Source organism: Pelodiscus sinensis, chromosome 5, assembly GCF_049634645.1.
Source record: "Pelodiscus sinensis isolate JC-2024 chromosome 5, ASM4963464v1, whole genome shotgun sequence".
NCBI lineage: Eukaryota > Metazoa > Chordata > Testudines > Trionychidae > Pelodiscus > Pelodiscus sinensis.
The window spans coordinates 114,511,276-114,537,929 of NC_134715.1; the positions used below are offsets into that span (position 1 = coordinate 114,511,276).

The window sequence follows — 26,654 nt, forward strand, 5'->3', positions numbered from 1 at the left end:
CACACACTTTTTCCACAGTTAGAGCAGCTCTCCTTTTGGAGTCCCTATGCTATAGGGTAGGGATGAACCCTGCACAGAGTTTAAAGAAGGTGGCTTTGTGCATATGAAAGTTCTGCAGCCACTGCTCATCATCCCATATCTGCATCACAATCTGATCCCACCACTCAATGCTTGTTTCCCTAGCCCAGTAGCAATGACCCACCATGTGCAGCTGCTCCGTGAATACCAACATCAGTCTTGAGTTGTTTCTTTCCATGGCACACATGAAATACTGCAAGATCAGCCATATTGTGTTCACTTATTACTAGACCGGTGAGCAGGGCAGGATCCTTGCTTTCAGGCAGTGATGGCAGGCACTAAGGGGCAGTTGAAAAATGGCCCAAAATGAAATTGGAAGACCTTGGAATTATGGGAAGGACTCCCAGAACTCCAAGTGGGAGAGACTCCCAGAACTCCAAGTGGGAGAAAGTGGTGATTTACCCAGAGTGCATTGCTCGCTCTCTCAGTGCTAGAGCACCAACTGTGGACCCACTCTGTTGACATAAGGAATGTTGTATGAACATACACAGGCAAGGTAATTACAGCATTTTATGTTCACTGACATTACTTACGTTGTCTTAACTCTGTAGTATAAACATGGCCTCTCTCTTAAAAACAATACAATAGCAGAGGACAAATACCAATAAAACACAACTTTAGAGGAACAAGAATAACACTCTACTCAAAGAATACACACAAGCCAATATTGCATGAGACCATTCTGTCCAGAAATTCCATGTTAGAATTCAGTTTCCACATTTTGTGCCAATGAGACATATTAAGAAAAGAAAATTGTGTCCCTAATAAATTGCCACGTGCATCGCACAAAAAACATAAATAAATAGCAAAATGCAATTTGATGGATAATATAAGAAGTGATAGTTGAACTGCAAAAAGCATTGGCTCAGGTGAACATTCAAACTTCAGTTGCCAGTCAGCTTATCAGATCTAGAGCGGGTTACATACTGCAGAAAACTTTGTAAATTTTTAATAGAATCTTTAACTTTTTGAAAAATACCAACTCTATACATGGCTGAAAACGGCAAATATTTCTGCCAAATAATCATCAACAATTTGGAAATTTTAAACCAGCTCAGTCTGACTCCTTTTTCTGTCTAGAAAGCAGGCTGCAAGGACATGGTACTTCTCATGGTCAGCCAGGTCACATGCACAGCACCTGGCACAGCACCTGTGGCTGCTTTGGAAATCTAAAGAGTTGCGTGAAAGTAGCAATAAAAACACCAACAGATCAAATTAAGTAACATTTTAATCTGACTTAATTTAACATCCCTAGTTCTCTTGCAATGAGAGTTCTCTCTCTCCACACATACCATAATAAATACCAGAGGAAAAACATTGTTTATTAGGGATCATAGAATCATGATTCTATTACTAAATGACCCCGCAAGGGTCATCTAGTCTAACTCTGTCAAGATACAGGCTGTTGTGTCTAAAACAGGGGTGGGGAACCTCTTTTGGGTAGGGGGCCATTGACCCATAGAAAAATTAGTTGGGGGCCGCACACAAGTGAGAAGCAAGGTGAAAAGTCTCTGACTGAGAAGGAAAAGGCCCGACGTTCCCCACCCCTGGTCTAAAAGGATGTGCCTTAGTCTGAGCTCACTTGAATAATGTGAGTTTGGAAGCTTGGCTAAAATTCTTAAGGCTTCTAGGTAAGCTGGTTGTTTACAAAAGATGATGGAAAAAATGCAGAGCGGAGAAAGAGAAGAAAAATCAGCTGGGAGTGGGACAATAAATCTAGCTACTTTTACTGAGAAAACAGAAAAGGGCTACCTGAGGAGTCCATGCAATCTTCAATGCTAGAGGCTGTGAATTTCTGGCCAAGAATATGATTGTAGTCTTCCAAAAAGTTTACTGATCCAAGAGGGGATGCAATAGGAGCTTTATCTGGAATACCAATGATAATGCTTTGTTACAAAGTCAGTGTTGGACTATTTTGAGGTAAAACACTATCCTAGAGGCTAGGTTTACTCTTTCTTGATTGGCCAGGTGTAGAAATATTAAGCCAAAATATTAAGTTTATTACTACCCAGGGTGAATAAGTGCTGAGGTGCTGACCTGGCTCATTGTGAGCTCCCACTGGAGTGAAGACTGTAGATTCAATACCCATGAATGGGTTTCCTACACCTGGAAGATCTTTGCCAGAATCTGTGCCAGCAATTTGTCCTGTGATCTTGTATCCAGACAACAACAAAATGCTATACTTATAATTATTAAGTTAGACTACACATTCTGCCACCTATACTCTCAGCACTTAGCACCACAGTTCAATTGGAATTAACGACAGGTCAGATAATATTTAATGCATAAAAGCATGGAAGAGATAGATAACCTTTAGATTATTTTTTGAGGACCAAATAACAGACTTTCTGTGCAGATAGCTTCCATTGATTTCTAGTGAATTTGGGAGTTTGAGTCCCCAGCATCAGATCCTAAATTACTTATTATTAATTTTTCAACAACTACCTGCTTACAAACATGCAAACAACTAGCTATGATAAGGTCCAGACACTGTGATGACTGATATAACAGAAATATATATATAGAGATCAATACATTTCATTATGAAGATACCTAGCCTGTTATTTATGTCCTACAAATTATGATTATATAAATACATACTGTTAGTATGAAATTACCTCCTAATGTTGTTACCAATCACTACTTAGTTCAGAACAAGATAGAATACTGCACACTGACCTTGGTGTTTAGCATTCACCCAGCCCAGTAAATAGTTGCTGGTTTGCTGAAGCAGAACATTATTGTCTCCTTCATATGTGCAGTTTGGGTCATTGTCATTTCGAATGTCACCTAGACGATTCACTTTTAAAAGAAAAGTCACAAATTTTAATACATAATATAACTCAATCATTATACAAACATGGGTCAAAAGAACTTGGCAACAATTATGTTGTGGCTATAAGAAAAAGATATTAGAGTCAATTTCCAATACAATACAATTATTCTTACCAAAAAGATGTCCCTGAAAAGTTACCCTTTGTTTAAAAAATTAAATATACTGGGGCAAAAGCATGACATCCACTTTAAGAGTGCAAGCTTCATGTACAAAATCTGCATCTGTATTTCTCAACCTTCAAAGGCAGTCTGGATAGCTGCAGCTCTAACTGCTTAATGGTCCATGTAAATATTCCGCTTTGCATCTGAAATTAATTTTGTGGGTGCAGATTCAGCCTGTGCAAATTGGATTTGTGTGACACTGTACATCCAAGTAGCACCCTGGAAACCCCATATTCATGGCTATCATAAGAGCATGATATATTTTATACAAAGTATGCTTTGGGAGGTATCATTTAACATTAAAATGTTGAATATTAACATCCTGCTGAATTGTATATGCTATCATTCTATGTGAAGTTATGAAGTACTGCACTGCGTGTGTCACTGAAACATGCTGTGAAGCAAGTAGCAACAAAGGAACAACTGTCACAGGCTAGATAGAACAAAACACTCTTCCAGAGGCTTCTCAGAGAGGGCAGGTATGCAATGAGAGCTCCCGAATGCAAACCTCACAGCAAATATCTTTCCAGCAGATGGAAGAAAGGGACAGTGACAGCATCGCTTGGCAGCTCTTCTCCTGTATCTGGGAGAGCATCTGGAAGAGTGTGAAGTGGGGAGACTGGTGCCCTGCTGGGAAAGGAATCCAGCCTGCAAATTAAGAACTGTGAGCTGCCGGTAACATCTATTAGGGTGAGAAAAGCTATTTGATTCAGATCTCGCTGAGGCCATGTCTACACAAAAAAAGCATACAGCTGTACTGATATAGCTGTGGTGCTGTAAGAGTTCTTGTGTAGCTGCATTGTGCTGACAGGAAAGAGTTCCTCTGTCGATATAAAAAAGCCAGCTTGTTGAGAAGCAGTAGCTATGATGGTGGGAGAGTGTGTCCCATCGAAAAAGCACTTGTGCACATGAGCACTTAAGTGTGCAAAGCTTGAGTTGCTCCTGAGGATTTTTTTTCACAACCCTGATTGACACAAGTTTTCCTGAAATAGGTGCTAGTGTAGCATGTAGTCCATTAAAGTTAAAAATAGAAACTCAGTCTAAATTCTATTTCTTATGTAACAAAATTTGATCTCTATGTCCGCTACTTATAATCACTGCAAATCTATCATTCTGTAGTTAAATCTGTAAGAGACAGCCCGGGCTGGAGAGTTAAAGGAGCATAACAACCCCACAGCTTCAGGTATCGTCACAATCTATAAAAAGGCCAAAGTCCTTTTGAAAACTTACTGCCACGGGCACACACATCTGTTCCTAGCAGAAACTGTGAGAAATATGAACAATCTTTTACTGACTCTATCTATTCACAAGTAGTCCTGTGGCACCTGAAAGACTAACAAAAATAGATATGGTATCATGAGTTTTCATGGGAAAAACTTACTTTATCAGATGATGAGAAAGCTCATGATACTATATGTATTTTTGTTAGTCTCTAGGGGTATGTCTACACTACCCCGCTAGTTCGAACTAGTGGGGTAATGTAGGCATACCGCAATTGCAAATGAAGCCCGGGATTTGAATTTCCCGGGCTTCATTTGCATAAGCGGGGAGCCGACATTTTTAAATCCCCGCTTGTTCGAACCCCGTGCCGCGTGGCTACATGCGGCATGAACTAGGTAGTTCGAACTAGGCTTCCTAGTTCGAACTACCGTTACTCCTCGTGGAATGAGGAGTAATGGTAGTTCGAACTAGGAAGCCTAGTTCGAACTACCTAGTTCGTGCCATGTGTAGCCACGCGGCATGGGGTTCGAACGAGTGGGGATTTAAAAATGGCGGCGCCCCGCTTATGCAAATGAAGCCCGGGAAATTCAAATCCCGGGCTTCATTTGCAATTGTGGTACGCCTACATTACCCTCCTATTTCGAAATAGGAGGGTAGTGTAGACATACCCTAAGGTACCACAAGACGACTTGCTGTTTTTAAAGCTACAGACAGACATGACTACCCCTCTGAGATTTTGTATCTATTCAGTAATTTGTAACTTACTGGCCAGGTAACCGTGTCCTCCGCAAGCTTCTCGACACTCTTGGGCCGCTTCCTGGGCAGTCCAGGAGGCTAGTGGCTTACCACCAGTAGACAAGGCATGAATCTCACGTCCAAGTTCCGCCTTTGTAAAAAAAATGAGCTAATGGTAAATAATTTTTTTTTTAAAACAAAACAAGCTCAAGAGTAAACACAAAACACTAAGGGTGAAATTGATCCATGTGACTGCGACAGCCTTGGCCAAGACCACAGATTGAACTAGGTACTAAAAGCATGAAAACCTCCTGAACTAAAGAGCCAGGAGGAGACACATAATTCACACATTTAACTTGGTCTGCACAAAGCCTGAATATTTAAGTGAGACTGAAATGGTAAACATTCACTATGCAGACCGTGACACTCTACCATAAGTTATTACAAAAATAATTCTATTTACATAAAGATAATTTAAACAAATTATATTGCACATATGCAAGTCATGAGTCAGGCCCTATATAGGTGCAGAGATACCAAAATATTTCCTTTAAAAAGATTACCAAGAAACTCATTGTACTGCTTTCTCATCCAACATTTAATAATGTTAGTATTTTGCAGTTAAATTATTTCAAATGTATTAACCTGGACTGCAAACTTGAGCTTGACTCTCATAAGCCAGAATGATATCTTTTCAGAAAGTCTCTTGCAGCATCAATTTCAATTGACCAAACCTAAATCTTCATTAAGGCAATGCACAGGTGGATGAGGTATGAACCAACTTTGGCTGGTAAAGGAGACAAGCTGTTAAGCATACACAAAACTCTTCTTCAGGTCTGAGAAAGGTCTCCTATAGGTCACAATACAAACTAGAACTAATTGTTAAGTATAACCAAGTCATGCATATTGTAAGAGACCAATGAAGATGCAGTGACTGTCATTACTTAGGCCTCTACTCAAGAAGAACATCTGTTCAGGAGAGCACATGAACATATACTTAAATCCCACAGAAATCAACAGAACATAAACCAATTATAAAAATTATTTGCTTTCCTGGCCCTAAACCCTAGCATCTCCCTCTCCGTTTCTGAGCCACTTGTGTATATAAGTCTCTGGTTTAATAATCAGAAGTCTGCTGCATTGAAAACCTGAGATGCAAATAAAAGGATATTTATAAACATCTTACTTGTCTTGGACTTTTATCCTTCATCAGAAGACCTATGTGAAATTCTATGAAGTTCATGAACAAAGACTTGGCGAAATGGTCTAAGGCATATGTAGCTGCCAGATAGGGAAGTAGGCGCCATTGCTGGAATAAAAATGAAATCTGCTTAAGGGAAGGTTGGAATAACGCATTATTAGGAGTTTTCTAAGGAAACTAAGAATCATTATGGTATATTTTTTCAGTTTATAGAAAACTACCATATTTAAACTTCAATTTTTAATTTATTAAGTGCTTCCCCCCCAATACCCTAACCAATTACACACTATATTGTTTGTGATTATGTTCCATGTGTAACTAGTGTGAGACGGGAGACACTTTTCCTTTTTCACAAAAATCTGATATTTAAAAAAAAGATAAAAAATCCCAACCCAAATCCAGACAAGTCAACTTAGCATAAATTTTTAAAAAAAAGGTCAATTGAAACAAACAATTAAATGTTTTGATTTTTTTCTACAATTAGCTTAAATTTGAAAATGACAAATCATTCTGAATCAGAAAAATAAAACTGGGGGAGAGGGTTATGTTTCAAAATTAATTTTGGCAACTTCTATATTTCTTTGGATTGAGAAATTTGTTGAAATCAACCCTCTCCTGTGAACAGTTTTTTGACAAATTGGCATTTTCCAATATTTTGTTAAAAAATCCCCAACAGCTCTGTTTGGCCTTTAAATCAGTAAAGAAAATGAGCCCTCTTCACAGAAATACTGTTGGTGAAACTATCCAAGTTCATGTTTTTTTTAAATTTTTGCTAAACATCAAATTAAAACAGCACAGTAGTTCAATGTAATTCTTTGCAGCCAGAGACTTTTTTATGTTTGTACAACTCCTGACTTGGGCTACAGCAATACACATAATTATTTCTATATTTTCAAAGGGTAATAAAGCGAAAAAAGGTAAAACTGTGAACATGATCATGAACTGTATACTGATAAAACAAATGATAATACAAAGGGCATTCTTATCATTCATTTTAATACCCACAATGTGGTAGGCAACGTTTACACACAAACGTCCTACCTCAAAAAGCTTGCAATTGAAGATGAGAAGCCAAATCAAAAGGTGAGAAAGATAAATATAATCAAAAGATGCACAGGTGTTATATAAATAATGTACTTCTTGTTTATTAAATAATGTATACAGGTTAAGCCTGCAGTGCAGCTATGCTGATTTATAGCAGCTGAGGATCTGGCTTTATATTTGAACACATTCCATAAATTTGAATTAAATGCCATTTTACAGATTTAGTTTATACCTGCATTTGGTATTCCAGGACTGGTATTTCTTCTTCATCTGTTGGTCCAAACTGACGGCGTGTGGCTGAGAAGCGAATGGCTATTGATAAGGCAAGCTTTAAATTAACCACAGACATGCCTATGATCATAACTCTACCACTGGACAAAGCCCCAAGAGAAGCACCAAACCGTTGCTTGAGATCCTGAGGGAATAAAAGACACACTAAATGGGCAGGTTCATTCCACAGCTTCATAACTGCACTTCCTGCAATAGCAGAATCCTAGTATTTATGTCAAACATTACACTTTCAAGGCTCACTCATGGTGTGAGCATGGACTTTAATGACACATGCATGGCTAAAACCTCATTCAGTTCTGAAACTGTAAGGAAGCAATTAATAGATGTGAAAAAAATACAAACAAGTTCTTTGTAGTATATTTGATAAATTGGTTTCATTGCACAGACAGTTAATTTCATACCTTAAATGAACTAACGTACACCCCCTCTGCTGTGACATCTCCTGTTCTGTTCAAGATATTTTCTTTAGGTATCCTGACATTGTGAAACATAGCAAATCTGTTCAAGTAAATATACAAATATATTAATAATAAAAAAGGAAGATGCATCACATGCTTGGGGTATATGCACTAAGAATGTTAGCTATCGGGTAATAGACAGTTAACTAACTACATGAATTCTTAGTGGTTAGTCTCCTAATCTATAGTCCCGCGGGTGGGGCTGGCAGTCAGAACAGTCTGGCCCCACTCCTGCAGAGCCCCCTGCCACCCTGTGCTGCTGCCTCTGTATCAGCAGCCCCCCCTGCTCGCTCCCTCCCCCCAGACCCAGCAGCCTCTATCCGCAGAGAGCTCGGGCCCCCACAGACAGGGGTTGCTGCTACCCCACACAGCTGCATCTGTATCAGAGGCAGCAGTGTGGGGTGCCAGGCGGGAACCAGTCTGAGAGAGGAACCAGTTTAAAAACCAGCTCCTTATGCAGAACAGCTGCCTGCTGCCCCACACTGCTACCTCTGATACAGATGCAGCTGTGTGGGGTAGCAGCAGCCCCTGTCTGTGGGGGCCCGAGCTCTCTGCGGACAGAGGCTGCTGGGTCTGGGGGGAGGGAGCGAGCAGGGGGGGCTGCTCTGGCAGCAGACTCTGTCCACTGCTTCCCCCCTCGTTGCTGCCTCTGATACAGAGGCAGCCAGGAGGGAGGGGAGGTGGATGTGAGTAGTCATCTAGATTAGGCTTATCAGTTAGTCAACTAATCAACTACTCACTTACATCCCTAATATGCACGGACTACCATAATAAATTAGTGACTGAATGAAGACCTCATGCACTTCAGTGAGAATATAGATCTTGATGTAAGTTTACTCTTTTTTTTTTTTTATCATATGCTAAATTTGTTTTGTTTTTCGAAATAAATACGACGCCTCCAGGAAAGACCCTCACTGACTGCGCCTGCATTTTCTTTCTGATGAGTCATTCCAGCCAACAATAACATGATTGTCCTTAAAAGAGATTTTGCAGAAAGAAGAGCAATGAGAGGAAGGACGGTCTTATGGTTAAGACACTAGACATGGACTTATGCAAGCTATGTCACTCTGTGCCTTTGTTTCTCTCTTTCCCATTCTGAGCCTCAGTTTCCCATGAAGACTTTGTCTGCTTTATTTTGAGTCAGATTCTTATACTCATATTCATGCCAAATCATTTGTTACTCCACAAATAAAAACATTGACCTGAATGGCTCACTGGCGATGTAAAGTACTGTTCAATATAAATACGGAAATCAGAACCTGCTTGTGAGTTGTACATTCTTTGGGGCAGGATTGGTCTATTATTATGTGTTTGTACAATCCTTAGTACAACATGGCTCTGAATTTGATCAAATATCAACAAGAACCATGTAGAATCAACACAGTGAAAGGGAACTGGGAAAAGGCATTATATGTACAGAAGCTCCAGCTATGATTTTTGCTCACTAACGTGATGTAGCATCTTAAAAAGAAATAAGCAGGAAAACCTTTTCTTAAGTTGTGGCACCCAACAAGTAATGTTGTTAGAAGCTGCATTAACGGCAGAATGTCCTGCGTACACATATTTTCAGAAAATGGTGTACTAGTATTTCAGCCAAATGGACACTAAAGACTGGCATGGTACCATCACATCAGCTCCATTTCTGAGTATCCCAGCATCTAACATTGCTTGAAAATCTGTGGTAATAATCAAAGCGAATTCCTTATGCTTGCCAATACAGGCAAATATATTTAATAGTGTGCAAGAGAGCCAGGTCTTTCACATCAATAAATTATATAAGCTTTACAATGCTCCATGTACTTTAGAAATATGAGTAGTTTCCACGGAAACATATCTGCATACTGTATTTATTCTGCCTCATAAACACAGGACATTTTTTGATCGAATGATATATACTCACACAAATGGTTGAAATCTGCAGTGAAACTGAGCATCAGATTCTTGCAACCCTTACTCTGCATACAGACCCACTGAGTTTCGTGGGCCTACTCATAGAGTATGGTACTACTCAATAAACTTAAGAGTGCTGGAGTCTAGCACAATATTTACAGAAATCTGTTTTGGGATCTTCTATAAAAATATTTTTTTTAAAGAGAAAGGACATTTTGGTTATATGCAACCCTTCACTCTCCCCAGCCTCAAGCTAAAAAAATTCCAACAGCCTGTCCCCTCTTAATATCTGTTAGCTACGAAGTGTATACACTAGTTACAACTGAGCATTCCTGTGATACTAAGGTCTCCTCTTGTAAGTATTTACTGAGGGGTTGTAGTGCTTACTACTGGGAGCTGTCCAGTTGAAGTGAATGACAGCTACCTCCGTAGCAATTTCCCTGGAGAAGACTGTAACCTGCGTTGTAAACAGAGGTTCTTAATACCTCTTACTTCCCTATGTGGGGTACCCACATTCTTTATGCAAGCATAAGAGGCAGGGTAGATTCTAGAGGGCAACAGCTAGTTTCCAGCCACACAGGTGGGCAGGGAGTTGGCAAAACATAAATAAAATCATCTGAGATAGTTGAGACAATGTCAGGGATGGACTCATTCAGTCCAGTTCTCTCTCTCTCCCTAAAAAAGAAGGGGATCATGGTAAGCAAAAAACCTCTCAGTCTGTCACAAAAGGTCACAGTCTGTTCTCTATTTGTTGTTGATTCTAGAAGGAAGTTTTGCTGCTGGCTAAGAGTTGCTTCCTACATCTTTACCTCTGGAGAGGTAGGAGTAGGGACTACAGGAAGCAACAACTGCCTAGAAAGTGATGTCCCGAGGCAGCAAATGCTTTAAAAAATAATGGTAAAAAAATACTAACTCAAACTATGTAGGAAGCCAAGGATAATTCCATGTGCTTAATAGGAAGCCCGATATGCATTCAGTCACATGACCCTTTTTAAATCAAGCCTCAATATTAAAAGTTTAGTAACAGACCCAATCCGATTTGTGCTTAATTAAACATAGTATATTAGGTACAATTCTGCAAATATCTATGCATGCTAATAATTTCACTTATGTGAATAGCTCCATTTATTTCAGTAAAATTATACACTTGTGGACAGCTATTCATGTGACTATTTGGAGCCTTTAATACACAATTTCAAGGCCAGCAAGTCTCTTTTATAATACAATACTGAAGATATAATTCTCATATAAATAGCTATACAAGTGACCCAAATATTCCCACCTGTTAATTCTGAGGAAGAAAAGAATTAACAAAATAAATCACTTTATTGTTGTAGTGAGTGTTCTTAATAGGCCAGCTATAAAACCAAAAAACCAGACATACAGAGTATTGTTTGATCATCTCTACACTGCGTAAAAGATTATCCAGAATGATCTTGATGGAAAAAATCCATACTATCACATTTCTTATAATGAGTGAACCAGAAAATTAAATTACGCTCACTTAACAGTACTGAACTTCTTGGTATTGCAGCTTATGGGTTACAAACATATTTGCTGCTTTTTTCTTAGTTAATATCTAAATAAATCCATATAGAAAATGGTAAAACCTTTAAAAAGTTTAAATAAGTGGGCAGAAAGACAAGTTACAAATCTACTGACAACTACTGTGAGTATAGAAGTGAGATTTACTGTTTATGAAGACCATGATGAAAATAAAAGCAGAAGCATATAGGATTGTGGATCTGGACGGCTTTATGAAACAACAGTCATTCTCCAAGAACTTTTATTATTTTAATAGCTTATTTTTATAGTTAACTACATACACACCAATTGGAAGGTGATGTCGGAACATATTACAAATACATGTTTTTATTTTAATAAGTTATAAACCATATTTTGGATCGTTATTCTCAAATAAAATATAATAAATAGACACAGACCAGATCTATCAACAAGTGGAGGAGAAAATCAATTGAAACGAATAGAAGAGCTACAACATAAATGGCTCTTAATTGTGTAACTCTACAGTCAGGAGAATGTCAAGCACACAAGAGCCTATGCAATAGGCAAGGTACATGTAGGGGAGACACGGGAATATACCTTTCCTAGGGCCTCCATTAAATAGTCGCCGGTGTGATTGGAGCTCTACTCATTTTGTGTTCTGACAGATGGCTCTTATTTGTAAATATAAACTGTTGGGATAATTCCATCTGGGTCTGCCTCCAATTGTGTGCTCTCGGCCCTGGGTAAGTTCACAAATTTATAAATGTTATGACCAGATGGGACCAGTAGATTGAGTCTGACTTCCTGTAACACAACAGGCCATCAATTCTTAACCCATTATCTGCCATAGTGAGCTCATACAGCTCTTACAGGAAGGCATCCCATGTTGCTTTAGATTTCCACCACTAGCCTTAGTAGTTTGGTGCATGGATTAATCACTTACTGTTAAAAAATTGTGCCTTACTTTTTGCTGTGTTAATAGTTGGACAGCATCCTGACAAAGTAATCAATTTACTGCTCTCCAAACTTCTTTCACTTATCGCCATTCAGCAGCCACTATCACTGCATTCTTGCATGTGCAATCCTGTTTGTGAAAGGCAGTAACATCCCCATAACAGCCTCCGGAATCTAGGATTAATAGTGTCCCCGTGCTTCTGCACTGCTAATCAGTACCCCAAATACAATATTTTACAAATAATATACACAGGAAGTGCATAAAATCTAGAACTCTGAGGTTTTCCACCTCCAGTCATTACTGATGCATAACTGGGCTACACATATTCCTGCATGGATCAGTTATAATGGGTGAAGTCACAAACCCATGGCAGCCTCCCTGTCAGGGCTCTGGCCAGTGGTGCAGAAAATGTTTCAAGCAAAGTTAATCTCCCTTCCCTTAAATCATGCTATAGTCAGTAATCTGGAGCACAGTAACACTGATAAAAGTGAGCAGCTGGAAAAATAGCCTGCTCCCTCTGCCAATACTGAAGTAAGAAGCTGTTACTTGCGGTGCAGATGGCAACACAACTTTTGGGGAATTTCAAACCATCTCAGATGTCTTTTGATAGCCCAACTTCTGCTTTTGACTATCGTGGGAATGATGCAGTGACAATTCCTTAAATTATCCTAGCAGCCATCAGGAGGATGGGATCGGAAGACTGGGGATCAAGTGATCACAGGATGATTACAGGGCACAATGATCAAGTAGTATTAGAGGCAGAGTAGACCTAGGTCAAATAGGGACATAGATGGTGAAAAACTTGCAGAAGGACAAAGACCAGTCACACAATTTAGATTCTGGAAGTTCAGAGAGGGATGAGGTTGAAGGGAAGGGTTCTGGGAAGCTGGGAAAAAAAATTAAATCAGAATTTTAGGCCATATTGGCCCAGTCAAAAGTAGTAGCTTGTATTTCTAACAGTAGCTATGTTAAGACACCCACCTCATTTTGTGGCATCTATAACTGTGCCAGGCACTTCACTGAAGTGACATAAAGACAAAGAACACCTGTCCTAAGGGGCTTGCATTAAGGCCCAATCCTGCACTGAGCACTCTGTGGGTGGACCCCTGCAGCTGCAGAGAGCCAGCCACACTAGTTCCGAAGAGACTTTGTACGGAATGAGGCTGTGTGGAATTCACTGCAGGGCTGGGGCCTTAATTTCAGATGTGTCAAAGTGAGTGGAGGGTGAAGAAATGAAGAAGGGAGATGGAGGGAGGGGAAGGAATGAAAAAAGCGGCAGCCATGTAAATGCAAATGCCGCAGGGGATATTTAAATCCCCCGCGGATTTGCAATTCCGAAGTGTCTCATTAGCAGCCCTTTTCCGGAAAGGGATGCCAATGTAGACACAGCCATATAGTTTGCCATCTCAGGATTTAGATCCTAAGCTTTTTTTGGGGGGGAGGAGGGTCTGTGTTTGTGCAGTGCCTGGCGCAGTATGGTCTTAGTCCATGACTGGACTCCTAGGGGTTACCACAGTACACCTAATAAATGAGTAATAATATATTGAAAAGGGACCTACAAAGGATGTGAGCTTGTGTGACATCCACCATCTTGGCCAATACACTGGGAATTGAACAGGCGACCTCCAAAACGAAAAGAATGAGCTGCTACAACTTGAATGGAAGAGCAAAGTTTCCCTAACTGGGGATGTAACAGATTCCTAAAAGGGAGCTGTAAAACACACTCACCAGGCAAAAAGCAAGAAATGGTGCCTTATCCTCCTTCAATTGCTTTTTTTATCTTGGAAAATACTGGAAATATTGAGTCTGTCCTACCATGATTTTTCTAGAGAACCTCCTGAATATCTCTTGTTGTGTCTGGTGAGACCGCACACCTCAGTGAAGGGGTGTGGATGTTGACTCATTAACAAACTTTATTTTTCCAAAGTTTTAGTCTGTCACTGAAATTAAATAGATGGTGACAACCTTCTCCTCCCAATCAAAACCAAACACATCAATGAAACCTGTAAGTTTATGAATGGGTGCTAAACACGATTTGCCCTTGGCTGCAACTCAACTTAAACTGGATTTAGTTGCAATCATTGACTGATATATATTTTCACAAATGGCCAATTTTGCTACTGTAGAAAAACCCATAGATCAGTGATGGGCAACTTGAGCTAGTGAGTAAGCTGCATGAGTGCCCCTCATTCATCTCAGAGGGCCACAAGATTGGCATAACCAAGACAGTTGCCTGGGACAGGGTAATTTTACTAACTGTGCTTGCTTACCTAGAATTTGTGGTATATGCCAATTGAACCATACAAGTGCTTTGACGGGATGCAAAGGGAGTGCTCAGCTCTCACAGTCAATGTGTGCAACCAGCATGCACCTTACTTCACGTTCCCTTGCTTTAGGTGTGTCGCTTTAGTAATATTAGGAGGGAAAAATGAAATAGACAGAAACCCGTAAAATCTGGCAACCTTGCCCATGTGCAATGGTAAACAAAATGTCTTGCAAGCCACAATGGGCCGCAGGTAGCCCACCACTACCGTAGAGCCTTCCAGGCAGACAAAAGCTAAATTTCCAACTTGAAAAAACCAGCAGAATAAAAAGAAATGCACACTGCCCTATTCTTCCAACCCAATTCCCTCCTTTTACACCTTTTTATATATTAGAGAGAAGCAAAAAAAAAAAAAAAAAAAAAAGTCCACAAGCTGTGTCAATTTGGGGATTTGTCCACAGAGGTTATGAATTCTGCGTGATATTATGATCTCTATGTATCTTGACATAGCTGCAAACTCCATTTTGTAGCTGCTGACTTTTGCCTTCCTTTTGCAACTTCCTGTTGGGCTGAAATTCTAAAGGCTGTTGGCAAAAAAGCAACAAAAGAAGGTTGCTGAGTTAAAATGTTTGGCCACTGAAATGTCACAGCTCTGAACAACAGACAGGCTTCCAACTGCAGAGCTGGTTTAGCAGAGGAGAGGTGGCCTTAGTCCCAAAATCACCTGGAAGAGGTTTTTGCTCAGGTAAGGAAATCACCTGACAAAGAAGTTATAAACAGGGAGAGGAGTTGGCCTACCTCAGCTGTTTGGTCATTTTGTCTCTGGTTAAAGAGGAGCACGTAGAGGCTGCATGAGGCAGCAGATTCCCTAAGCACAGGGTGAGCTAGCAAGGGACACTGGGTTTAGGATGTATGCTTATATGCTCTGAGCTGTCCTGTGAGTTATACAGGTAAGTGAACAAGAAATAATGTAAAAACAATGTTGAGTCCTGTGGTACCTTAAAAACTAACAGATTTATTGGGGCATAAGCTTTTATGGGAAAAAACTACTTCATCAAATGAATTGGGAGTGGAAATTACAGAAGTAGCTCCTGCCTCCACCATGAGGGGCTCAACCACCTGCACATCCACTAATGTGATAAATGCCATTTAGTGCCAGCAATGCCCCTCTGCCATGTATATTGGCCAAACTGGACAGTCTCTGCATCAGAGGATAAATGAACACTAATCAGACATCAGGAATGCTAACACACATAACCCTGTAGGGGAACACTTTAACCGCCCTAGATATTCAGTAATGGATTTGAAAGTAGCCACCCTTACGCTAAAGAATTCTAAACCCAATCACAAAGGGAGACAGCTGAACTGGAATTAATTTACAAATTCAACACTACCAATTTAGGACTGAATAAGGATCTCAGCTGGTTAACGCACTACAAAGGCAATTTCCCCTCTCTGGATATTCACATCTCCATACCAAATGCTGTGAATGACCCACTTCCATGCTGACTTGATTAGTGTCATTAACACAAACAACTTCTTCCTCATATATACACCCCTGCTTCTGTAACTTCCACTCCAATTCATCTGATGAAACAGGTTTTTCCAATGAAAGCTTATGCCCTAATAAATCTGTCTCCAAGGGCATGTCTACAGTACAGAATTATTTAAAAATAACGTATTGCAAAATAACTCCCGATTTTTAAATAAGTTCATTCCCCCAGGAAAACAGGAGTACAGATTTTGAAATAACTAGCCTGTTACTTCAAAATAATAGGCTTCGTAGTATGGACGATCCACTTATTATTATTTTGAAATAACTCTCTAGTGTAGACCAGGACTAAAGTGCCATGGGACTCCTCATTGTTTTTGCAGATACAGACTATCATGGCTACCCCTCTAAGATATAATGTGTTACACTTGTGAAATGTGGCTCCGTGTTAAATGATTCACAACCAACACAGTGCCTCCTGAGAGAGATAAATTGTCACCCGGGAGGTTCATGCCTTTTGGGGTGGAGTTCTGAGAGAGGTGTGTTTAAGTATGGGAGTGTATGAGGGGTCGTCATTGCACCTACAGGCTAGGCAGCTGGACAGCAGGTTCCAGTTCTCAGATGGCATGCCAGACAGGTCTGCAGCCCAAGAAGATGATGGTAAAGTGTGAATTTTGTTCAAGTCCTGGCAGCTTAACACATCCAGGGACTCAGAAGTTTGGATTCTTCCCATAGCATCCTGGTGGGTGACTAGAAATGGGGCACCTGACTGGATCTATGACACAAGTCCAGTTGTTTGTTTGTTTTTTAAACTATCTCCATGTACAGAATGTAGCAAAGGAACACACAAACTAGTGTTAGTAACTAGATACTTTTTTTCAAACATTTAGGCCTGGCTGAGGCTCTGTAGCAGTTGCACCCTCTGGTGGCTGTGTTATGTTACTGAAGGAGAAAGATGAAAAACCTGAGCGGAAAGAATGCATCTGTATGCACTAAATGTTATGTACGTGGAAGAAAACAAAAGAGATTAAAAATAGCTCAGGATTTTTTACATGAGTACCTAAAGTTGGCCTCCTGGTGAGAGGTTTTCAAAAGCCATGTGCCCCTAAGTCGTGAGGTGTTCAGAGGTGTACAGTGAAGGGCGCTATATGCGTTTGTTAGACAGAAAATAGTCTGTTCGGTGACTTTCAATAAGACTAGTGCTCCAACAGCCCTTAGGTACTTGTAAAAATCCCACCTATGATAAAAACATTATGATCTACATTACCAGGAAACCAAACTTCAGCTGAGCAACCCACTTGATTTGTAGTTTTCAAAACCAGAAGAAACAATTATGATTATCTAGGCTGACGACCTTACCACAGGCCATAGAATTTCACTCAGTTAATTTCTGTAATTTCTCCCCGCACTCCAGACCTTATCCAGCCTTAAGGGGAGTCAGGGAGAGTTTATGCCTCAGGGAGGACTCTTTCCTCATGTAACCTGGTATATCAAGGAGTGCACAGCATGCACCTACATCACTTGAGTACTACAGACTGCCTGCTATGCTCACTGGTATGGGAAGGCCAGGTCACATCCTCCCAACTCCCTCTGGGGATTCATGTGCCTCTGAGTGCACAGGCGGCACTTGTGACTGACATTTGTGCTAGATTTGCAAAATGCGTGTGGACATGTGATGGATGCTGGGGAGGGTAGGTTCTTGTGAAATCTCATCTCCACACCACTCCTGACATCCCAATAAAGACATGTGACAATCTAGGCCCAAGCCTTCTCTCAGACAAAGCAGTTGAGAATTCATAGAGGGATAGATTCCTTTTTTTTTTTTTCTTTTTGAGCAGCTGCATCGAAGCACACTATGAAAGTAGGTTTCACTTTTCTTTGTAAGAGACATTCCTTCTTGGTATGCTAATGTGCTAACACATTGTCCATAGTGATGTATTATACTGCATCCAGATCTCTCTTCTTGGGAATTTTCTATGTGCTAATGAACAACAGTGGGGAAAAAACCTCAAACACCTTAAGAGTACTAAAATAACTTCTGGAAGTAGCTAATCTGTTATGCCCTGGATCAACAATTTCACAGCGCTGTTTTCATAAAAGCAAAGCTCAGAAACTATTATATGATGTTGGTTAGTTTCCCTAAAGATTTGGGGGTTGTTTATAATCAGCTTCATTTCTTTACTCTTTGTGCGGTTTTTAGCTTTATGTAAGAAGGGGTTTTTTTTGTTTTTGTTAGAGGGGCCTGAACTTCCTCTTCCCACTTTAGCAGCATTTTGGATCTGGATTTAAACCCAATCTCTAGTGGAAATGCAAAGAGAGGGTGTGAATTTCTTTCTCCTAGGTTGCTCATGTTACACCCTAAACATAAACACACCCATTTCTCTAGCATCTGAATGTGGGAGGTGCCAAATGTTTATCTTTGATGCTCCAAAGGAACCCATACACCAGAGGTTGCTCAGCAGATGCACCGAATCTGCTTCCCTGGCCAGACCTCTCAGCTGGATTCTGTGTAGAGCCAGTGCCTTCCAAGCCTTCTAGCTGAGTTTGATGTACTGGTGCTTCACATTGCTATGACCTCATCCCAGCAGCTTTCCTGCCTTCGTAGGTTCTCAGCTGTGACTTAAGCTGTCAGAAGGTGAGAGCATGCGAGGCTGATTATATCAACCCACTGTGCTCCTTGTCACAGAATGGCAGTCCACTGTAGCAGGAGAGGGGCCCAGCACCACTTTTGATTAGCCAACTCTTCTCTCTAGGTCAGGAGAATAGGAGAGTCAGGTGACCACCAGCCCTGGCACGATAACGCAGAAACTTGGAGAAGGGTAACAGGGCTCCTGAAAGGAACTCTGAGACACTGGGAAGCTGATGCTTTGAGAGCAGGAAGACTGACCTACAGCTGTATCCAGGTGCAGACTATGTGGGGCCTTAAACACTGAATTATTTTGTGTCTGAAGGATGTTTCTGCCTTTCTAGAAAGAACTGGATTACAGGAATATAAAGAGAACAGCTGGACAAAGCAAGCCTGAATCTAATCACAGCCACTGGAGAGAGGGCGGAGAGTCCTTCGAACCAGAGGAAAGGATTTAGGCCTGGACAGCCAATAGAAATGTTACAAAAACTTCATAAATCAGATGCTCTAGACGGAAAATTGTCTTTAACACCTCTGGACCGTGTGGAGGCTTTGAGGAGCCCTGAAGGAAGAGGAAACTCAGGCAGAGTTCTTGAGAAACGATGTTGGCCACAAGGAGGCACTTAGGAGCCAGCCAACCCCATTACACTCTCCCATTTGTCTATCTCTGCCTAATCATTGTCTCTTGTTTTATGTTCTGCATTTGTACAGCACCTAACACGATGGTGTCCTAGTCCAAGACTCTGGCTCCTAGAAACTGCCGTAATACAAATGATACATAATAAAAAACCCTTATAGTCAAGGGAAGTTAGAATACTCACAATTCTTTCAAATTAGCAGCTGTCCTAACCAACATAGGAGACTGTCTCATGACATCTACATAGCATGTTGTGTACTATATCTTTCTTACAATGTACTGCATAGACTTCCAATCAAAATGCACTGTATGCATTTTGTCTCAAAATACTGGCTACTGCCTGCACGCTTGAAAGTAAACTGTGTAATGAAAAAATGTCTTCTAAAATCCTGTGTCCCTGTGTAGACAAATGCAGCATCTATACAATAATCTATTATTTCAGCATTGATGCACACATATGATGGACACACACAACTATCAAATACTGTCTGTGTTTGTGGATCTGCACTGAAAACTATTCTGTAGTTCAAATATAAATTTCAGTGTCATTACTCCATCTTCACATAAATGCAAAACCAAATTTCTCAATTTGGTTTATTTAGGCCCATGCAACAGTGCCACCTGCTGGAACATGGCTTGCATTGCGCATGCAATAACATTTACAAAGATCAAGTGACTTCATTAGAAAAAAAAGTCTCGTGCAAAGAAAGATGAGTTCAAAGAAACATGTGATTTAATGCTAGCTTTGTCACTGGGGGAATCTACCTTAATATCTCATTGTAGTTCTTCTCCCCACACCCACTCAAATAGTCTGCTTTAACGGACTTTCCTTGAGGAAAGTGAGGCTAGAACAGAGGCTATTAATGAAGCTGTGAATACTGGCAAACAGACTGGGGAAAAATATAATCATCCATAGCTGCTTAAAATGTCATATTTTGTCTTTGGAGCTGTTGGCTCTTCTCTCAATTGTTGTTGGTGGTATTTTTGCCTGCTTTGTTTTGAGCTTTTGTTTTGGGCTGATGTTTCTCACCTTTATTCTCTTGTTTAATGGGTCTGACTCTCTCTTCATTTTATGTGTTTAGATTTGTCCTTGCTTTGATATGAGTAAAACTGTCATTGTCACCAGGGGCTTGAGACGATATAATCACTGAAGTAAATATACTCATAGCTAAAAGTTATGGTGGATAGTCTCCATAGAGGCAGAAATCTAGATTTCAGCATTACTCTAGTCCTCCTCCACCAAAGTTGCCTACTTTTGCTTTTGTGTCTTCAGTCAATGCGACTGTGTCCACCAATGTGTGTGTTCCTAGTTCTCCCTTATCAACTTCCCAGCTGCCAGGGTCAGAGCTGGGCCTGGCATGTGCCACAGTGGCAGGAAAGGGGTTAGGGTTGAGCGGAGAAAGGGCCTGAGCTGGCGGAGGGGGAGGGAGAAGGGAGCTGATGGGGTGGAGAGGGAAAAGGGGCCTAAGTTGGTGGGGTTGGGGAGGGAGAAGGGGCCCAGGATGGCATGGCCCCTGGTCGTGGAGGAGGGAAGAGGGGGGGCAAGGTTGCCTACCCCCTGTGAGGGGGGAGGGAAGTTGATGAGTGCAGAGAGCAGGGGGTACAGTCTCCTAGTATCATTATAATAAGTACTTGCCTCAACGGAAATATGGAACAGACTTCGTATTTTTGCTGCATACATTTATAAGTATCAATGTAAGTATAGTGATTTTCTTAATTCAAATGTTATTGACTTACCCATTATCCAAACCATTCTGCCCAAGTTTCTTTCCTATGTCCCCTACCATCACTCCTGGCATAGGAAGCAATGTTTTTGTATCTCGAATCTATGTGGAAATTAAATAAAACAATATTATAGTCATGAAAAAACTAATGCTCTTGGTGGACTCCTTTCAAACAGTGAAAAGTACTCCCAATTTACATTTTATTATTAACAATTTTTAATCACATTATTTTTCGAAATTCAGGTAAACAGAATCCAGTCTTGAAAATAGTTTCTTCTTGTGCATCTTTTCATACAAGATACTCTCAATTCAATAATAAAAGTCGCTTGGAAATCTTTCACTTTCATTGATAACACGCTACTACTTACACTACCATACTCCCAATGTGCATTTGTCTTCTAATCACAACTAGCATAGAAACCTCCTTTTGGTCTGATAATTACTGATTGGCATGTGGACAGATACGGGTTCATTTAGCACTTGGAGCAAAGATTTCCCACCAGGCAATGCTATGCTGCTTTCTGTATCCCATAGTTCAGTGCAGGTTCTTGCTTTGGAAGGGCTGTTCTCCATTCAGTACGCTAATGTAGATGTCTGTCTGTTCTATCTTCAATGCAGATGAGGCTAGGAGTATTTCGGTAATCCAATCACCCTTGTCTGGTGTCTTCCTCTGCCATTTCATTGCTTTGTCTTTGGTTAAAGCAGTGGCCACACGGCAGTCAATCGGGAGTTCGAAGTAAACCCCTAACTCAAATTAGCTGTTACTCCTCGTGGAATGTGTAGACACAGACAGTTATTCCAGGCTAGTCAGTTTCCAAAATGGTGACCGCCCGGGAACATGCTAAAGAAGCGTGGGATATTTAAATCCCGCGCTTCATTTGCAATTTCGGTCACCCTCATTAGCCTCCCTAGTTTGAACTAGGGGGCTAGTGTAGACGTACCCTGAAAGAACTGGGCTTGTTTAGTTTAGAATAGAGAAGACGGAGAGGGGACATGATAGCAGTTTTCAAGTACATAAAAGAGTGTTACAAAGAGGAGGGAGACAAATTGTTCTCCTTGGCCTCTGAGGATAGGACAAGAAGCAATGGACTTAAACTGCAGCAAGGGAGGTTTAGGTTGGACATTAGGAAAAATTTCCTAACTGTCAGGGTGGCTAAACACTGGAATATATTGCCTAGGGAGATTGTGGAATCTCCATCTCTGGATATATTTAAGAGAAGGTTAGATAGAAATCTATCAGAGATGGTCTAGACAGTGCTTGGTCCTGCCATGAGGGGAGGAAACTGGACTCAATGACCTCTCGAGGTCCCTTCCAGTTCTAGTGTTCTATGATTTTAAGGACTAATGCAGAGTCCCGAACTTAGGACAGAACAATCCCAAGCACTGCTATACGCTGGGGGCCAACTGGCTAAGCAGCAGTTCAGCAGAAAAGGCCCTGAGGATTACAGTGAATGAGAAGCTGGATATGAATCAATAGTGTGCTCTTGTTTCCAAGAAGGCTAAAGGCATATTGGGCTGTATTAGTAGGAGCACTGCCAGCAGATGGGGGGAAGTGATTATTTTCCCTATTCAGTACTGGTGAGACCACATCTGAGTACTGAATCCAGTTTTGGGCCTAGAATGTGGACAAATTGGAAATAGTCCAGAGGAGAGCAACAAAAATGATTGCCTGGCTGGAGCACATGACTTATGAGGAGAGGCTGATGGGAACTGGGCTTATTTAGTCTGCAGAAAATAAGAATGAGGGGAGATCTGACAGCAGCCAACTATGTGAAGAGGATGGAACTAGGCTGTTCTCAGTGATGATAGAGCAAGGCAGATAATAGAACAAGAAGCAATGGACTCAAGTTGCAGTAAGGAAGGTTGAGGGTGGATATTAGGAAAAACTATTTCACTCAGAGAATGGTGAAGCACTGGAATGGGTCACGTAAGGTGGTGGTGGAATCTCCATCCTTAGAAATTTTTAAGGCCAGACATGACAAAACCCTGGCTGGAATGATTTATCTGGGATTGATCCTGCTTTAAGCAAGGAGTTGGACTAGATGGCTTCTTGAGCTCCAAACCTAATCTTCTATGATTATATTATTCAATTTCTGGTGCCCTGCACACACGCTTCAGTTAACATTATATGCTTAGGTTTTACCTTGCCATAAACTAGCAGTACTCTGGAAGATTAACAGTCCACCACAGCTGAAAAGCCAGTGTTTGCATTTTGTTTCACTTGCAACACACGCTGCCACTTGAACTGTCAAAACTCTCTCCATAATTTTTTTTCTTTTTTTCTTCATACATGTAATGTTCAAAAACAATTAAAATAATGTATACCCTCTTCCTTCATCCCACTGACATTTCAAATAATGATGCTAGAATTAGTTGCCATGTTTTTGGCCCCTTTTGGAGATCCTCAGACACCAATGCACATGCGGTGTGCAAGTATTGAGGATCCTCATTAGAAAATGGGACTGCATCTAATGTCCCCTAAACCAATGGGAGTGTTTCTATTTGGACACATGTAACTTCCAACATATATGCCCTCACTGATTCTTGTTGCATTTATTATTCCATATTATTTATTTGCCCAGTTTGTGTTAAGCACTTTCCAAGCATTTAGGGCCATTCTCCACTCTGCAGAGCTCCTGATTTAAAGTAGTTCACATTTTGTAGGCTATTTCAAACTGCGTGTGTGATGCAATAATATGGAGGTTCATTTGCACTTTCTACTTACAGCAAATTTGACTGTAATCTTGACTCAAAAGCATAGTCACCAAATAAATACTGAAGTTTGGTGGGAAATATTGAAGACATCTTTACAGAAATCACGTAATGGACATAATACAATGACGTGTTTTTTTAAGTAGTACTCCTTTCTCACCTGCACAACAAAGGAATGTAATCCATGGCACTGTCCATCAGGAGTGTACAGCTGGGCGTAGACGACAGCATGAGTGGCATTTTTCCCCATGTTGCCCACCCAAAACTTGGCAGCTTCAAAATCAGGAGTGTTGATGATAAATTTCTACAAAGAGTCAAAAAGTGGGAAAGTCTTAAATCGTACTAATGAATGTACGTCCATCATTTCTTTTTGTTTGCTGCCACTGTAACATTTTGAAAATGGCCAGCATTTCATACCATACTTCAATCCTGCACATTCACAACAAGGAGAGTGGAACTGACAGGAATCTTTCAGGCTAAGCTTTATTCTGGAATGTATGTCTAAGGAAAAGTCAGGGCAGAACATGTGTTTAATTGTCAACTTGAGGACTAAAATTCAACCTCTCAACTTTCTTATAACATGTTGAGCGGAGGGAGTGCCATGGACACCCACAACAGTCTTGAGGGTTTTGCAAAATGCTCCTGACATCTTGATACCATGCCCTATTCTGCAAAGTCCTCTGTGTCCTCATTGACTCCATTTGCTTCAATGAGACTTTCTGTGAGAGGACAAATCTACCCTCACTGAGCTGACGGCAGGACAGGGACAAAAGATGTTATGTTGCCTAACAGACTTAAACAGAAAAAAAACATATAGCTGCGTTCATTTGCTTCCACCAATAAGGAGGCTCAGCAAAGGGCAGGCTGGAATTTTTGCCGAGTAAGGTATGTATACTGTACTTATGTTTTAAAACCGTAATCCCCTTTGCTAATTATTTTAAAACCATTTTATGACTTACAAGATATGTCTACTCTGCAATCACTAAGTGTGATCGTAGCTTTCATAGACATGCCCAAGAAATAAGATGGATTTTATCTGAGACTGCACAACTTGCTAGACAGCTCCTGAGCAGTCTCTCTGGAGGGCTGACAGAGAGAGAGCTGCTTCCGTTGCTGAAGCAGAATTTATTTTAAAAAAATCTGTTTTGGTTCTTCCTAGACAGATTTTTTTTTAAATCCTTCCTGGGAAAATTTCATGTATCTGACTTTTTGTTCTAATTCAGAATGGTGTATTTTAAAAGCAACATTTTTTGTGGGATGGAAATTCCAGTTCTCACATCGCTTTACTATTGCAAAAAAGTGGCAGATAAGAGCAAATTATTAATTATTGTTAATCATAAAATCATTTTGTCCCAATGTCTTTATAATAGAATGTAAACGATAAAAGTACCGCTTCAGTAGATTACAGACTAACCTGTGTGCTGGGATCATATCTGGCAGTTGTCCGGATGCCCTTGGTATTGCTGCCATGGCTGACTTCAGTCAGAGCAAAACATCCAAAAATCTAAATGGTGAATCAGTAGGTGCAAATCAACTCAAATGTAAACATGGTAACTCAAACCTTTTCAAGTCAAGAGTATTACTCACTAGGGTATTGCTGTAAGAACGAGAGTTAATAAAAATCTCCAGCTGCTTAGTAGGAGATTGCACTGGGCCAAATTCATCCCTTGTGTAAGCCGGCACAACTCCTGAAATAAGGTGACAGGGTTATTCTGATTTATAATGGCAGATTATTCATTATACCCAACATATAAGAAAAGTGGGACTGGCTCTTTGAGTTGAAGGAACTGTTGCCTACTAAAAAGAGGAAAGGTGGGTTGGTCCCTCTGCAGGGAAGCCTTAGGGACAACTGGTGCTTAATTTATGCAAGGGCTGAGCACTGGTGCCATTAGCCTTGGAAGTTCATAGCTCTGGCACTTCTGGGCTTGCTGCACCACTTATGAATATAAAATATTGCTTCAACCCTGGCACCTAATAGCTTGAGCCCAGGGACATCTTTCATTAATTAAGCATTGTGTACAGTTTAGTTTGAAAAAAGATTAGTCTGTTTTATTTAAAAATTGACAATAATCCAAACACGTGGAAGGGACAAACTCAGATGAAATCCAGAGTGTGTAAATTCTTTTCTTAACAGAGTGTGAAATCCAGTTACACCGCAGTCAGTGAATTGCTTTCCCTTACATTAGGGGTAAATTTAGCCTCTTACCTTTAGTCTTGTACAGCCTAAGAGACAGGGTAGTATAGAGTTTTTTTGTATGTCTGGGCAAAATCTGACAATGGAGCCCTCCAGTCTTAAAAAATTACTGAGAAGAGTCTGTGGGGTGGGACTGGAAAGCAAGTCTGCCACTGCTGCAGAGTCAGTGCAGTGCTCGGCTACTGTCCCATGAAGTTGGGCTCTGCTTCCTGCACCAAGCATTGGGACCTGGTGTGGGGGGGTCACAGCATCACTCAGGTTTGACCCAGCTGCCCCTCTCCCACGATGGAGGGGCCACTGGGTCAAATTTTAATAAGTAGCGCTTTGACCCTGAGTGGTAGGTCAAAAAGCCACTCAGTTTGGGAGCCCTTTCAAAAAAGGTGAAAGATCAGATTAAACTGAAACAGATACATGACACTAGGCCCCCCCCTTGCAGTTAAGGTCTGCGTCACTAATTGGATTCATATTGATTTTACCATAAGCCAATCTGCTTGTTCCATAACATGAGCTGATGGATAAATACACATTTTTTTAAAAAGGGGAATAAAAGAAAAAGATCACTCAGTAGTTCAAGTTAGTGGCAATACAATTTTGTCAGTGCCTCTTTCAACTACATCAGTTACTCTATGG

At 40.7% G+C, this 26,654-nt stretch overlaps 1 protein-coding gene across 5 annotated transcripts in view; it reads right to left on the reverse strand.

The window, feature by feature from the left end:
• ACOX3 (acyl-CoA oxidase 3, pristanoyl) overlaps positions 1-26,654 on the reverse strand; it is a 64,275-nt gene that overhangs the window by 21,989 nt on the left and 15,632 nt on the right. For 4 of the 5 annotated variants that reach the window (XM_075930812.1, XM_006128241.4, XM_075930815.1 and 1 more), the window contains 9 exons: positions 25,245-25,334; positions 23,991-24,134; positions 21,132-21,220; positions 7,969-8,065; positions 7,509-7,691; positions 6,218-6,340; positions 5,062-5,182; positions 2,758-2,880; positions 1,831-1,944 (listed from right to left, as the gene is read on the reverse strand). In XM_075930812.1, the coding sequence (XP_075786927.1) occupies positions 1,831-1,944; positions 2,758-2,880; positions 5,062-5,182; positions 6,218-6,340; positions 7,509-7,691; positions 7,969-8,065; positions 21,132-21,220; positions 23,991-24,134; positions 25,245-25,334 (1,084 nt within the window). The remainder of the gene's footprint in view (positions 1-1,830; positions 1,945-2,757; positions 2,881-5,061; positions 5,183-6,217; positions 6,341-7,508; positions 7,692-7,968; positions 8,066-21,131; positions 21,221-23,990; positions 24,135-25,244; positions 25,335-26,654) is intronic. The other variant, XM_075930813.1, reaches the window with a different exon arrangement.